General features: G+C 39.9%; 1 protein-coding gene across 24 annotated transcripts in view; it reads left to right on the forward strand.

Moving 5' to 3' along the window:
• adgrl2a (adhesion G protein-coupled receptor L2a) overlaps positions 1-15700 on the forward strand; it is a 211228-nt gene that overhangs the window by 147414 nt on the left and 48114 nt on the right. For all 24 annotated transcript variants that reach the window (XM_079678636.1, XM_079678637.1, XM_079678623.1 and 21 more), the window contains one exon: positions 12461-12674. In XM_079678636.1, coding sequence (XP_079534762.1) covers positions 12461-12674 — 214 coding nt within the window. The remainder of the gene's footprint in view (positions 1-12460; positions 12675-15700) is intronic.

Here is a 15700-nt window from a genome sequence, read left to right on the forward strand (position 1 = left end):
TTAACCATGTAAGCATATTTATATAATTTTCTGAAAATGGCCAATCCCTCAATTTTTTACACTCAAAAAAAGACCTGTGCTTTTTTCAAAATGAACTGTTAAAGGGTTAATACCCAGCAGGTAAATCCAATCAGTTCAACATCCAGATATCACAAGCCTTCTCTTCTGAGGCAAAGCAGTATCTATGCTTATAGGTGATGTACTTTTCATTTTCTCCACGAGGGGCCTTTTTCTCAGCAATTTGGCTTGAACATGTTATCTTTAAAAGAAAGAAAATCAAAATACTATCTGTCAAGTGTCAATGTGAAACCACGGGCAGTAGGCCTGTTCTTTTGAAGTACTAATTTGTGCCAGAGTTGTGTCTGTAAAAAAATCAAATGAAAGCACCCCACTGCGGCACCACACGCCACTTCCCTGACCTCTTTGAAAACGCTGGCCCATAGCTCATTTGTTAATACAAACAAATCATTTATTTGGTCATTATTTTACATTATGGTTATTTGCCAATTCAGCTAGTTTTTCTACAGCTTCCAATGTATTTTATTTTGGAAAGGGCACTAAAACAGTTAAGGCTAAAGGGGTGAATCTTTCCTTTGTCTCATGTGTCTTTAGTAAACAACTTCTGTCGGTTTTGTATTTCAACCTTCCGCTTGATGTCATCCTGGTTGTTTGCGGCAGACTTAGGAATCTGGCTTCCCGTGGAGCCAGGCAGGCGTGGAGCGTGTGTACGTAGGCCCACCATGCTGTCATGTCTCTTTTGTCGCCAGCCAGGCTTGGCCAACAAGGAGACAATGACAGGGAGAGCAAGCCGTGGCAAGGTGTAACCACAGCCCCTGGGTCTCCTCCCTGCTGAGCACTTCAAATCCTCATTAGGATTTTCAGCAAAGGAAGGAGGGATTTTCAGGATTAGGGCTTTGTCACTCGTGGCTCCAGGTTGGTGTTTGTCATGCAAGAGCATGGCGGAGCTCTTGACATCATGCCACCCTCCCACCCAAACACAGACCCTCCCTTCACCCGGCTACTGAGGCAGTTAAAATATGTTCCACTAACCCACAATGTATGAATCTCATAATTATTGACTCAGTGCCCTTGGCAAATGTTTTTTAATGCCATCCTAGAGGCCTATGTTTTGTGTCTGTGGGTTGCTGCATCAGCATTCTTCTTAATGGTTATTTATGCAGAGATAACCTTGGAAAGAATCATTAGTTTGTTGTGGTCTGTCGCCGTCCATAACTCATGCTGGCATCTCGGCCGTGACACAGATACGACTATTCAGACAGGAGGCACGGTGCCTTGTTGCAACTCCAGTTGCACTCCTCCACTTGCTGGTTATATAAGGGATACTGTATATAGTATTTTATGAGGCTTTTTATCCCTTAACCTCTTACTTAATGGAAGTTTCCTCTGCTGTTTATTTTTTACTCTTGCAAGGATGTGGCCATTTGTTTAATTAAGTCTTGCAGACTTCTCACACAAAACAACAGGACTGTGGTGCTTGACATGGCGCTCAACCTCTAACATGCTCCCTAATTGGGTTTCAGACTTGTCTAGGAGCGTGTTTCAGCGTGACAGAGCCTAAGACTTAGTGTGAAACCTACCTTCTCCCATCATTCTCGGTGCTGATCTTTGTGGATAATGGGCATTCACACGGGTCTCACGAGGCCCTCGCTGGGTGGGATCTCACGCACCCTAGATAAGTCGTCTACCCACATGTCCCAATTTGCGTGGTATTTTACCGTCATGCTTTGTCTCACTTTGTTTTTGCTCAGGTAGAAACATGTGGGTCCCTAACAAGTATATCCCAAACAATCCTTCAAATATGTTCTTATAACCCATTGAGTCTCCTCTGAATCCAAAATACAGATAAAAAACAAACATGACTTATCAATCTCCAGTGCACTGGTCTATAACCAAACAACTATTCATTCATAGTGTTGTTCACTTGTCTCTGATCGAGCCATGGCAGATGTGACTAACAGTATGTGGGCATCTTTTTGTAAGTAGGCTTCAATTTGTCAGAGATGTGCCTCAAGTTTTAAACTTTTAGTTTTCTCTTATGTTCTATATTTGTAACTTGCTGAAGCAGAATGAAAAAACAGTGCCGTTAACTTGCTGCATGATCAGATTTGAAAGGGGCTGGTATATGTACCATGAAAGGCATGTGTATTGAGAAACTACCAGTATGATTATAGAACAAGCAAAGGCTCTTTAGTTCTGATATATCTTCATGTTGCTAGAGCCTGTGTAGTTGACATCAAGGACTCCAGACAGACCTCACGCAAGGACCGCTGATAAAGTCTGGAGGGGGCAGATGAGGAGAATGTTTTTGATTATCCAGTCTAGATGTTTTTTTTAAACCAGGAAGCAGTGTGTACCCCTATGCCAGACAAATGAGCAGGCTCAGCTGGTTTGCTTCTGTAATACTTTTGAATTTTAAGGTGATTAGACTGCAGTGTTCAGGTCACACGGAGTGCAATATTTCAATTTCTACATACATAGGCCTCAGCTTCTTCTCTGAAATGGAGACGGATGCCAAGATTGTAAACTGTTATGAATTAACTGTTATTGTGCATGCTGTGTCATACTGTGAATAACATGTTTTTATCAATGTGAGCAATTCAGTCCCTCTGCTCCGTCTGATTTGAGCAACAAGCGCAACAGAGGGATGAATGCATTGAAGTGGAGTGGAGAACTGCTATTTATGAAACCATTGAATCATGCCAGTGGGTTTTCCATCCCATATCTGCTGAAATATCTAATGTAAACAGCAACAATCTGCAGGTGTTCAAGGGGTATGTAATCACGTTTTCATTGTGAGGGTGCTGTTGAAAGGCATGTTCTCTGAAGCTCAGGAAAGAGTGGTTTTGGTTGAGACGTCATGCAATGAAAACCGATTGCGGAACTCGTAATGAAAGATTCAGGAAGGCAAAATATATCCAAAGGCTTAAGATTTTACAGTTCACTCTAGAGAGTCAGATGCAAGATATCCCTGGCTTGCCCTTAGTGGAATCTTCTTTGTCCTCGTGCTTCAGTCCTGATTTAGAGCAGCAGTAAATCCTGAAGAGGCTCCTGTAAACGAGGGTTGGTGAATATACGCCCATAAATATAAAGGATTTAGAACCAAGGCCTTTTGAAGGAACTCTGAGTGCCCATTTATGAAGCTTGTTAACTTAAAGAGCTCCACTGGTACATTCAGTATTTTCCACTTTTGTTGAAACTTCCTACATCCTTTTCTTTGCAGTAAAGATTCCCCCAGCTTAAGTTAAAGATGGTGTATGTAATTTTGGAGAAACCAGCTCGAGTGCGCTAGGATTTGAAAGTACACAACCGGAAACAAATCTGCCTCTTCCTTCAGACTTCCTTACAGAGCCCCTCCTCCAACACAAACAAACGCGCACATGACCAATGAGGGCACGAGATAAGTTTGTGCACAGATGAAAGGTCGACAGGCAGGTAGGCCATCCAGTTATTTTAGCCGGGCCGGCTCAGATGATTGGTTGTGCTTTTTACAGTGCCACGGCGTCCACAGATGAATTTTTTTTATGTATTTATTGTCAAAGCATTTAATATATTCATTGCTATCGGGATGTTAAGAGCATTCCATGGAATATAACAAAAAGTGTTTCTGAAATAAATTACATAACCCACCTTTAAGCAAGGCTGCTAATACTTCAATAATAAGATGTTACAGCTCATTGCTCCATTTTTGTCGGCCATCATTAAGTTATGAAGTGTGGGTTTACTTGCTGACACACATAATACACGTCAGGTCCAGCCCTTTAGGGCCTGCTAAATCACCCCGACTTGACCGTGAGTGACTCGGCTTTTGACCTTCTGAGTCATAATGACCCCTGAGTGCAGCCATATGTCAAGGGCTTGGGCCTCTGCTCTTAAGCCCACCTCTCAATAAATGATGGGGCTGAAAGAAAAATAGTCTTTAAAGGCATGTTTACTTGGTGGGAGATGTTATAAATCAATGTGTCCACACTTACTTGGCCATTAAGCTGATTCTGATTCTGGATATCCGTCATTTTGAATCAGCCCATTTTACTATATAAGGATTTCTCAGATTGACTATTGCCTCTTGCTTAATTGTTGCTCTTGTTATTTCCACTACCCCTCCTCCCATTTCCCAACAAACACACAATTCCCCAAATTATTTTTTTAATGGCTTACAAGCAATAATTAAGGGCGATAAGCATGAGGGACATCTGACAAGTCTTTAAATGCAAAGTACCCCTGCTGTGACATGTGAGGGCTGGCATTGTATATGGATTGGACCAGATTCAAGCGAGGTTAATCCACATTTGAACATTCCTAGTAAAAATAAATAAATGGGGAACCTTATTTTACATGTCATAATAATCCATTCACCTCTAAGAAAAATACATGAGATAGACCTTTTTTTATATAATTTTCAGCCTCTGGAATGAATAGCTCCCAATCAATCCTTGATGAAATAAAGTAATATAATTTCACTTTGCTTGCCAGATTCTTCTCAAAGTATTAAGGGGTGGAAAAAAAACTCAATCAATAAATAAATACTATTATTTATTTTTTCTGGCCACCGTATCAGAGTACAATAGTCACATAGAAATCAACCTAACCTAGGAGCAGGCAGGTCTGCAGTCTAGTTGGAATAAGAGCTGCATAAAGAATTCAGTTGGAGCAGCAGTCGTGTCATCAGGCCATGACTACCCAGTTGGTCAGGGAATTTAAATGCCAGGTGGGGGTCAGTAGAAGCACTAGCTGAATAATGTGGCACAAATGCATACACATGAGGGCCGAGTGTCGGTAAGAGGAACCACTGCTGTGGTCTGCTTGAGGAAGTGCACTTTGGGAATGCAAACCAAGCAGATGGAGCCTTCCCATTTGTGTGTTCTGCCACTGGTGACCCATTGGGAAATGCTTCCTTATTGAATCGAGGAGCATCAAACGCTTCATTGGAGCAGAGAAGTAAGTCTGCGCTACCCAATGAATGTTTGACCATTTTTTTTCATTACTTGAAATGGAAAATGTTGAAATAAAAAAGACCAAAGGAAGAGATGATAGGCGCATAGCCATTCCATTATGAACATGCTTTAGAACAAAATATGACTCACATAATGTTTAAACTCTAGATCTCTTGATATCTTCGGGAATTGTGTCAATGATAAGGCTGAGTAATGAGGGTCAAAGGGCTTGCTGTTGCTAAAAGGCAGAGACTGGGACTGCACTATATCAGTTCTCCCGAGCAATGACTCATAGGATTAGTCCTCTGCTAACACACTGAAAGTGCAGGAAGCACAACTTTAAATGTAAGGGTTAAATTATCTATCATAGAACCAAATGTACCCTAAACCAATGGGCACAAAACCTTGACCTATCGTTCATCATTTTAAAATGTTTTGTAATTTAAGGCTCAAATATGAAAGTGATCATGTGTTTACTGTTACTCAATTTACTGTTTGATGGTCATCGCAGCCATTTCATTACCAGAAGGGTGTCCTTGCTTTTTTTGTGTGACCTAAAAAGCACTCCCCACTTCTCCCTCCCTCGCTCTCACACACACACACACACACACACACACACACACACACACACACACACACACACACACACACACACACACACACACACACACACACACACACACACACACACACACACACACACACAACACACCGCCTGGCCCCAGGACTATCCGATATTAGACAGTGAGATGACATTGTGTGCTTGCGTGAGTGCAGTCAGCCGACATGTGCAGATGATGTGAAGTCAATAATGCATTATGGAAAAAAAACGGATTTATGACCTTGATGATCCCCATAGAGCTTAATTAGGCCTTAAGGTTGATTTACATACAAGTGTACATGGAATTTGATGAGGCTTTGTTTTCATGCTGGTGCAGCGCATTTTCATTTTGTCTCTCGGCAACACTTGATGCTTATATTTGTTCAAAGTCTTCCGGATTAGAAAAGGCAAATTAGAAACCTTTCTTTCCTTTTTGACTGCCAGCCTTTGCTGGTGTCCATGTTGTTTCTCTAAACACAGTAAAATGATAACAGCAACAAAAAAAAAAGTCTTTTATCTGTGCAGGCTTATGTGTCTACAAGTGACAGTGGTAGATGAGGAATAGCGTTAATCTAAGAAACAGTCCCTTTTAGAGAGGACATTTCTGCTTAAAGAAGCCCACTTTAACACCAAAGGAGCGATGCTTGTCTGTGTGCTGGGGAGTCTTTTTTCATTGCGTCTTTTCAGAGAGAAATGACAAGATATTTTTCAGAGTCATGTACCTATATCAAAGATGCTCCTGATAGCCCCCCTGCTGTTGCTATGGAAGTAGCGGAGATGTAAATGAACTGGAGTGAATTGGATGGTGGAGAATACAAATGAGGCTGGAATGCTCGTTCCCCTGCTGCTCTTTGCCTCCTCTTCTCCCAATATCTCTCTTTTCCTATCTCCCTCTCTCTGTGCGAGTAGGTTTCAAAGACCAAACATTTCTGAGTATTCCACATATTTTGACACTACATAGCTCGCAGCCCTGTTTCCTACAAAAATAATATCAAAAAAGGCAATAAACTGCATTCTCAATGATGTATGCATGGAATTATCATGATAAAAAAACAACATCACCAACTTATTTCTTAGGTCTAGTAAAAGCTCATGGTTTGTGTTAAGATAATTATGTTTTTGGGTTTGGCTCAAAGATTGGCTTCATCCGATTATCATCCCATTTTCAAAACATCCCAAAATATTCCAGGATAATTACATTTATTTTCAAACGTAATTGACAATGCAGTTTCAGTTTATGAAACATTTTTAGGAGACTGAACTTTTATGATGGATGGGTAGATCTTCTTTTTATATTATTATAATTTGTTCAAATGGCTAGAATTTCCTTAAAAGTTGTATTATATTAAACAAGACCACTATGGCTTTGTACACATTTTCAGTCTGGTAGCATTTATTGTGCTGATGGATATTGATGCAATACAAGAAACAGTAAAAACTATATTTGTTCCCCCTACAGCACAACTGTGGGTTCTCACTGATCATCTCTGATACAACATGAGCTAATATGTCACTTCAGTGTAATCTGTTCCGCAGTGGTCATAGTTTTAACATCAGTTGTCCAAGCGTTTAATACTCTACAGATGTTATGGTCTGAATTACAGAGGAGAAAAAACCTCTACATAAGTGACTGTCGATTGCTGTTAGCCATGCCCAAAAAATGACATCAGCTTTCATCACACAGTGGAAAAAATAGAAACACAGTTTAGAGTTAAAGTTAATGTTAGAACATTCAAAAGAATAATATATGTCGAAACCATAGTGTAATTCTTTTGCAGAACGGCCACGCAAAGTCAGCAGTCTACCTCATACCCTGCTGTTTGCAGGATATATGCAATATTTTCTTTCTTCTCCTCCTCTGTGTGGACCTGACTTTTTAAGAATACATGCTGTTGTAAAGGATGTCTCTGGATTATAGAATCAGCCCTGTTGCAAGAGTCTTGACTTAAAGGTTTCTTTTCCTTCAGACACTTCCTTTGCTTTTACCATAGAGAGGAGGGGGTAAGGGGTGGGGTGGCAGAACCTGGAGGACTCAAGCTGCGTTTCCTGTGGCTCCTAGCTAATGCTATAGGCCACACTTTTCTTTCACCCCAAATCCCCCCAGCAAGCGACCTTGTCGGCTCAGGACTGCAGAATAATGGCGTGCCAGGCAGAAATGCTTGCTCATTTACAAGCAGCTGTTTAGTTCTCATCAGCAAAGGAAAATGAAAGGGGCCGCGTTAACGTTAGGCGACAACCATCCGGAGCGTCCCCGTCACATTTCTCATTGGCTCTCCGACAGAAAAATTATCTGGTTTCACATCAAAATAATCTGGAGACCTCTTTTGTACACCAGCCACAATGATGGCAGCGTGAGTGGCTGAATGGGCCTTTTGATCAGCCTCTGCTATGCCCCTGGACTCACTCTTGAAGCATGTGTAATTCAAGTTTCAAAGGGTCATTTTGATTAAAAAAAAAATGTACTGGAGGCAAGATAGTCCTGATGAAAAACTGAAAAGTTTATTTTTATTCATGCCGCATAAACAGCAATAGGAAAAAGTGGGATGCGTCTTGTTGAGAAAGATTCAAGTTTGTTGCCCTCATTAAACATATGGCTGCATTTTATCAGTGTGTACTCGACATGTTCTCCATGTATGTCCCTTTGGGTTTGATCATGGTAATGTCTAGTTTCAAGGGACTACATGGGAGAAGGTCTCTGCATGGCTGATGAAAATCCTAATGACACCTCGTTTGTGTGAAATAGGAAGACATTTTGTTCATTAACTCTGCTTCAGTGACACTCATATCCTACCAGATGGTCACTTTCCAATTGATTTGGCTCATCTGCGGAGAAAAAAATGAATTAAAACATTACAGCACCAAAGAGACGGAGTATAATGGATCCACTTTACATACTGGAGTTTCATGCGGTTCTTCAGCCGCAGATTCTGTATGGGTTTAATGTAATCGCAAAGGTTACACATGGTAGTAAATGCCATTCTGGGAAGCTTTAAATTGAGGATCCTCATTGGTGTAATAAAGTGCTATAACCCATGAAAATAGAGGTCCTGTGCACCAATCAATGTCAATTACTATCATGTACAATAAGCATGTGTCAAAAGGTTGAGTGATCATGTGCTTTTGAGACACTAAGCAGCTGCTTCCTAACGCAGAGAAAAGTGTCTCTAATTCTAATTTCAACGTGTTGTTAAAATGTAATTTCTGTATGTGTGTGGAAAGAAAGAATAGTTAGGATTGTGCAATGGCACTGTCCATTGCTCCGGTAAATGCTCGCTACATAGAAGATGAAGAGGAATTTAAATGCTATTTTAGTGGTGGTGGGTGGGATGGGTGACCAGAATGCGTAATTAGTATTGGCTTGGCCATGATAAGGATCCAACCAGAAATGTCTCTGGTGCACGATGTTGCCATGGTCACACAATGAGCTTCCCACATAATATTGTATTGACGATGCCTTGATCCTTTTGCTCCCTGGCGTTTAATTAGTGTAGAGAATGTAAAACTCCTCCTTTTCAGGTGTTCGATTGATAAGCATCGCTCCTTTAAGCCCTTGTCATTGGTTCGGATGCACAATCAAAGAGTAGAGGTATATCAAAGCTAGAGAAATAACATCTCATATTTCAAGGAGGTCTGAAATGTGTGCTACCGAGGAGAGGAGGGTGCCGAGTTTCCCTTTGAGTCTGTGTGTGACAAACACAAGTAAAGATTCCTCTCAGTCATGCCGCTCTGTTTTTGCACCCAGTGGTGCGCGCCATTTTGTTTGCTCAGAAGCCTCTTAAAACACGCTATAGCAACAAGTGATCATCAGAACGAAAGGAAAAGTGATGTTCCATATTTTAATATCCATCTCATATTGATACTCTTGGCATGGTTGACTTTTACCGTATTGAAAGTAAATAATTTTCATATCATGCATTCATTGATTAATTATGCTAATGACCCCATGAGCAAATAATGATTACTTTTCTGGCTCATTTGAATAATTAATTAATTGTGTTAAGTGAGACAGTAAGTATTGTATTTTGTTTGTGTGGGATTTACTGTGATCACATTATTCTCTTGTAATTGCAATGCCTTGTCGTGCCAAAAATTGATCAATGGTGTTTTTGTGTCTTCATAATGTCTGTATGAAAACTGAGGAAGAGGATTTATATGAAGTTGTCACATTAACCCTCCATTATATAACACAGAAAAACGTATATACAATCATTATAGCAGGAGCTGATTTAGATTTGTCAGTGTAGCAGTATCAACTATGTTTGCCTTTTGCCTGTTTAACCAATGGATATTTCTGAATATAAATGCTATGGTGGAAACCACAGTCTGGAGAAGATATTTTCTGAGGAATCTCCAAAATTAAATAAATAATTGTACAAAACATGGTGAAAACACCAAAACATTGCTGACTTAATTGTAAACATTAACTGAAATATTGGGTGTCCTGTATAGATTTGTCCTTGTCACTCATTTACCATGGACCAAAAATACCATCCGACACCAGAGTGAAAAGTAGTCCAGCCTCGGGTCTAATCAACGGGGAGAGGCTTTTTGAGGTTGTTTACGAGTGTGCTTTGGTCCATGATGCACCCACCCAGCTGGCTAATAAAGTGTGCTTAGATGACAGCAATTTAGTTTGATTTCCAGAGATTTGAACACAGAAATGCACCGTTATTACAGGGCCTGTCACGGGCATGGTTGAAAAGTTGCTTAGTGCATTTCAGTATCCTTCAGTACACATTTATCTCCTCATTGCACCAGGCTGTTTTCCTACTCAAGCAGAGAGACCGCATTCATTCTAAATCTTTAAACCAGAAGCTGAGATTGTGAAGGCTCTGCCGAGGAATTTAAGTGTTATAACAGTGTTCCTGGGACGCAGAGCATCAGTGGGGTTCGGCTGCGGATTTGGAGATCAAACTCGGAGGTCTTGCATATGGGCAAAGAACCAGTTGACTTCCAGCCTCAAAATAGGCCAGTGCAGGGTAATGTATCCCACCCAGTCATACGTAACTGCTGCACAATTGATCCATGTAGTGTATTTGACCTCTATAGCAGTACAACAAAGGAGTCAGTCAATTTAATAGAAATAAATGCACGGTTTGTTTAAGAAAATAGATATATTTAAATGTACATTCATTGGTGGAATGTATTATGTGTATGTATTTCACTTGTGCATTTGATAGCTATTTCAATTATTAAAATTGTATTTTTTCACTATACAATGATATGAGTATTACAAATGTTGCTGTGCCATGGATTAATGTTTTACATAGGTTGCTATAGTTACTTCCTAAACAACATATTGCTCGCTTTTGATGTGCATTGACATCAACTCAAGGTTGGCTGTCAAGTCTTGTTCCAAACATGTGGTGTTTTTATATTTCTCCTCCTGGGTTTTGTTCTCTCGAGACAACATCTTTGATACATTGTGTATCACCTTAAGCGTTTCTTTTTGACTCTAAAGGGAAAAGTTGCTGAAAAAATGAAACCTATCATATGTGAAAGCCTTTATCTTTTCATGCCTATTGGTCACAAGTTTCCTGTCAACAAGAACAAATAGAGAAAAAATAAAAACGTTTTAGAGTGTTGTAAGCTCTCAGACAAATGAAGTCTTATTGAGGTTAAATAGGCAAGCTGCCCTCCTCTATGCAGATATATCCTTTGTTCACCCTGAGAGTCAAATGTTTGCCTGGTTGGTGCACAAACGGAGGCTCATGCAATACAAACTGACATTTATCTTCCTTTATAAAAGGCCACAGTAGTATTTCCTGACGAGGGATACAATACAGAATGCTAATCTAGTGCCATTATAGCATAACATTTAATCAGACTAAGATAATTATATTGGTAGTTAATTGATGAAGCGTCCAACAGGGGAAAATAAACCTGGCCTTGTTAGGTCGATTTATCAGAGCTGGAGTCAGAAGCTTTAAGTAAACTGTTGTCACACTGAGAGTGTCTCACAACATGGCAAATATAATTAAAAAAAAGCTTTGTAATTGGAAAAACTGCATAAATTGATCAGTTTGACTTGTCCAGGTGCCAAACAAATGAGTGCACAAGAAGTAGGGTAAATCTTTTATGTTCTTTGTTGTCCTAACTAGAACCTAAAACTAAACCTCATTCTGGACATAGGCTTTTGAGCATGTTTATAAAGCTGTATTTCATGTATGTAGTTGACACACTTCGATTGTCAGAACTGCAAGCTAAGTGGATTGAATTGTATTCATGTTGAACAGATGCTTGCTGTACTTTTTCATTTATGGTGGAAAAATGAGCTTTTCAAGATAACCACAAGTCTCTAGTGATGTGCTGTGTGGTCCCTTACTGATATGAAACACAGGACAAATTACACAACTGAGGTGTTAGATTGTTTTAAAAAATTAAAAAAATAGACACAAAAAGAATTCTTAATGAAGCTATATATTTTTCTCCCCATCACAGAAGCTGTTGGGTTTTCTTATTCGTGTTGTGTCAATGTGCTTACTGTACATAAACGGTCGTAAGGGGTTACAATGCTCCAGACATTTTAGCCGACAAACTAGACTTTAATGACAATTATCGATTTTTTCCCGGACCAGTTGGGCGCAGGGATGACATACTAACACCATTAGCTCACTGGTGCGGTTGAGATCTGAAATGTTCACTCAATATACTGATGTATGTCAAGCTGGTGGTCCAATCCAAGGTTCACTATCCTCATATCAGCATTAGTCATCTTGCAAGTTGCAGCCTTTTAAATAAAAAGGGTGGCACATGCACAAAATGCTGCTTTTTAGATATATCTGGCAAATCCAGCTGTGATATCCTGTGTCTTCTCTCTTTCATGCCGTCTTTCTCTGTGTCAGCTCAACCACACAGCTCCCTTTGATTTGCCCTGATAGAGCTCTTTCTCTCTCTTCTCCCTCAGGGTTTAGCCGAGCCGCCCTGCCATTTGGCTTAGTACGGAGAGAGCTGTCTTGTGAGGGTTACCCCATCGATCTGCGGTGTCCAGGAAGTGATGTCATAATGATCGAAAGTGCAAACTATGGCCGAACGGACGACAAGATCTGCGACGCTGACCCTTTCCAGATGGAGAACATCAACTGCTATCTTCCAGATGCCTTCAAGATCATGTCACAAAGGTAAAACTGCTGACATCTCAGTGCTGTACCAAAACAAATTATCACAAAATAAGGCATCTGCCAAACTTACAGGAATCTGAGAAAATAATTGACGGGGCTAAACACTTACAGTTTCCTAGTTGCCCTGAGCAACCGTATACGGACTGCTGTCAACCATTTCATTTTGTCTGGTTGCCCCTGTTGCCCATCTATCTTTCATTCTCTTAAAAAATCCTCCACATTTCTTGCCTTTGGAGTCAAATCTTCCTGCCAAGGAGAGTAACACGGCTGCAGCTGGATTGATTTACTCCACCGAATATAGCAAAAGGGAATGTTAGTGTGAAGGGGAAAAAAAGGAAACGGCAACAGTAGACTGTCAGCATCCATAACCTAGAAGACATTAATGTTAGTACGCACTGAGATAGCTCAACATGAGAGAATTAGCTACTGTTTTTGAGTAGAGCATTTTTTTTTTTTTTTTAAAGAAATCAGAGTCAAAGACCAAAGCACTAAACTGACAATGGACATTAAATTCACATTTCAAAATATGAACATAACAAATTAACCTTTCAACAACATTCACTACAACTAAAAGCTATTTTCAATATTTCACTATTTGACATGACTGCAGATCGGATCCAACTTGCTGGAGGTAATTATTCTGCCCACTGTAATTTACTCTGTTGAATACATTACCTGACAAAAGTCCAATCTAGATGGAGTATGCTAACATTAGTCTATCACTGTTTGACTTACTACTGAAGCTGGGCCACTTGCTCTTAGCAGAATCCATTTACGTGCATGTGGTGTGTTAGAGTAACAGTGTGTGTGCTTTGTGTATCTGTAACCCAAAAGAGATAGAAACCGAAAAAATAGTTTATGTTACGTGAAATATGTTAACAATTGTTTTAGTTATAAATTCAATCATAAAAATGTTTATAACACAGCAGGCATCCTCTCAACTTTGGCCACCAAAAAAACGGATGGCTGTTGTCCAGCTGCACAAACAAACCCTCTGGCACCATTTATAGAAAGTTTACCTATCGTGGTGATGTTGAAAGGATAGTTGGCAACTGCTATAGCTTTTATAGATTCGATGGTCAAAAGCTCAGGAATACATTGTAGGCATTGTCTTGTTTAATTCATCACATCAAAAACTAAAAACAATTTATCGAACATCAAATGCAATGACAGTATTTACCTAAATCTGCCTTTTTTAGAGCCGAATGTGATTTATTATTATTCGGGGAATGTGTGGTAAAAATAAGAAAGCAATTTAAATGAAATGCTTAGGTACCATCTTAAGTAGTTATACTTTTACTCCACTAAATAGATACTAGATTTTACTTTTTAAAGCATGACACGGTTTTTTGTAACCGTTACAAATGTAAAATATTCAAAGCTTGCTCCAGCTCAACCAACTACAACATTAAAGGACTTCTTAGATGCATATACAAAAATCATAATTGAATTGAATAACTATGAATATAAATTGGCAGACTGATTTCTAGAGTTTTGCAAGCGATAACAAACTTTAATAAGTGTTTATTGCTCCTTCATTTAAGTACGGTAAATTATTTGAATACTGTTTTCACTACTGGCTTTCCTTGACTTTAAGGATACTTATTTTCTACTTTGGTAAATCCTGTTGGTCAGATTAAGGGCAGGCTCTTGGCAGCCCAGATTTAAGGATTGATCACTGACCACAGAAATGGCCCATATTTTAAAGCTGCTGTCTCTGTAGCTAGCACTCGTTTGCAAAGACGGATGATTGATGGTGGAATTGGAAAACAAACCCACGGTGGTGCATGGATTTGCGCGCATGCCTGCAACTCAGTAGGGTTCCACTGGTCACACCGTATACATGAGACCTTAAACACGAGAACAGTTGTCACATAAGGATGACATCTGAGCCAAAGTGCACGGGATGGAATGACATACGAGTTCCACAGAGAGAGAAATTGGTCGGTATGAGACCGTCAGCAACTCTGGCAAGCCGCCTTGGGAAATAAAAAGAAATAATGAAATAAAACAGTAAAGCCCCTTGTATTCAGGGGGTTTGTTGTCAAGCCCTATTTGATAAAGTCAGATAGCTGACTCACATTGTCTGTCTTGAAAGGCTGCAGCCCTCCTGCTCTCCGCTTGTGGCCCTGTGTATTAAGCTGCCCTCAGCCTCGCTCATACAGAAACAGCCCACTGAAGCACAAATAGAGATCCAGCAGGAGCCACCTGACAACAGGCTCGTAGAAACGCTCTCCACCAGCGCCCGCAGAGGACGGCTGTTCATACTCCGGCTCATTCCTCATATGCATATCCTGAGTGTGCCAGAGGCCGTACATCAGATGTTTTTCTAAATGTGATTTTAGCATTTCAATGCCACTGCTGAGCTATTGTACTTGGAGAAAAAATAGAAATATGTGTTTGAAGAAAAAGTCCTGTGATACAGAGGGTCCCTGTCAGGTGTGTGGGTTCAAAAATCACGCAAAACAAACCTCATGAGTTCTCGTGTGACACAAAAAAGGCCATCAAATGCTAAAAAGTGGCAGGTTTATATTTACATAGAGTGGTATACATAGATAACTTCTTTGTCAGTTTGAAAGTTATTCTGAGGGATGTCAACATGGACCGTGTATGTTTTTATTTAACTGAAATCAAGCCATACATTTTCAAATTAAAGTGCAATTAAAAATGCTTTTTTTCCCCCTTTAGCTCACACACCCGGTGTTATTGTCCACCATATTAAAAAAATATCATAATCATTTATCAAAATTCTTCAATTAAATGTTCTAAAATAATACTTTTGTAAAACAAAATATAACACGTTCTCATCTAAAATAGTTCCCCACAATTTTAACCAATCATATCTTGACACCCATCGATTGACCCTTCTTGAAACTGTACACTGCTAAGATAGACCGTATAACTGGGGAAACACAGTAGAAGACCTACATTCATATGTAGGTGTTTAAAAAACAGTGTTTGGGTAATCAGAAACAGTTTATTGTCATGGAAATAGATTCAGGGACAGCTTGACAAACGCCCGAGAT

Source organism: Notothenia rossii (assembly GCF_949606895.1).
Source record: "Notothenia rossii genome assembly, chromosome: 1".
NCBI lineage: Eukaryota > Metazoa > Chordata > Actinopteri > Perciformes > Nototheniidae > Notothenia > Notothenia rossii.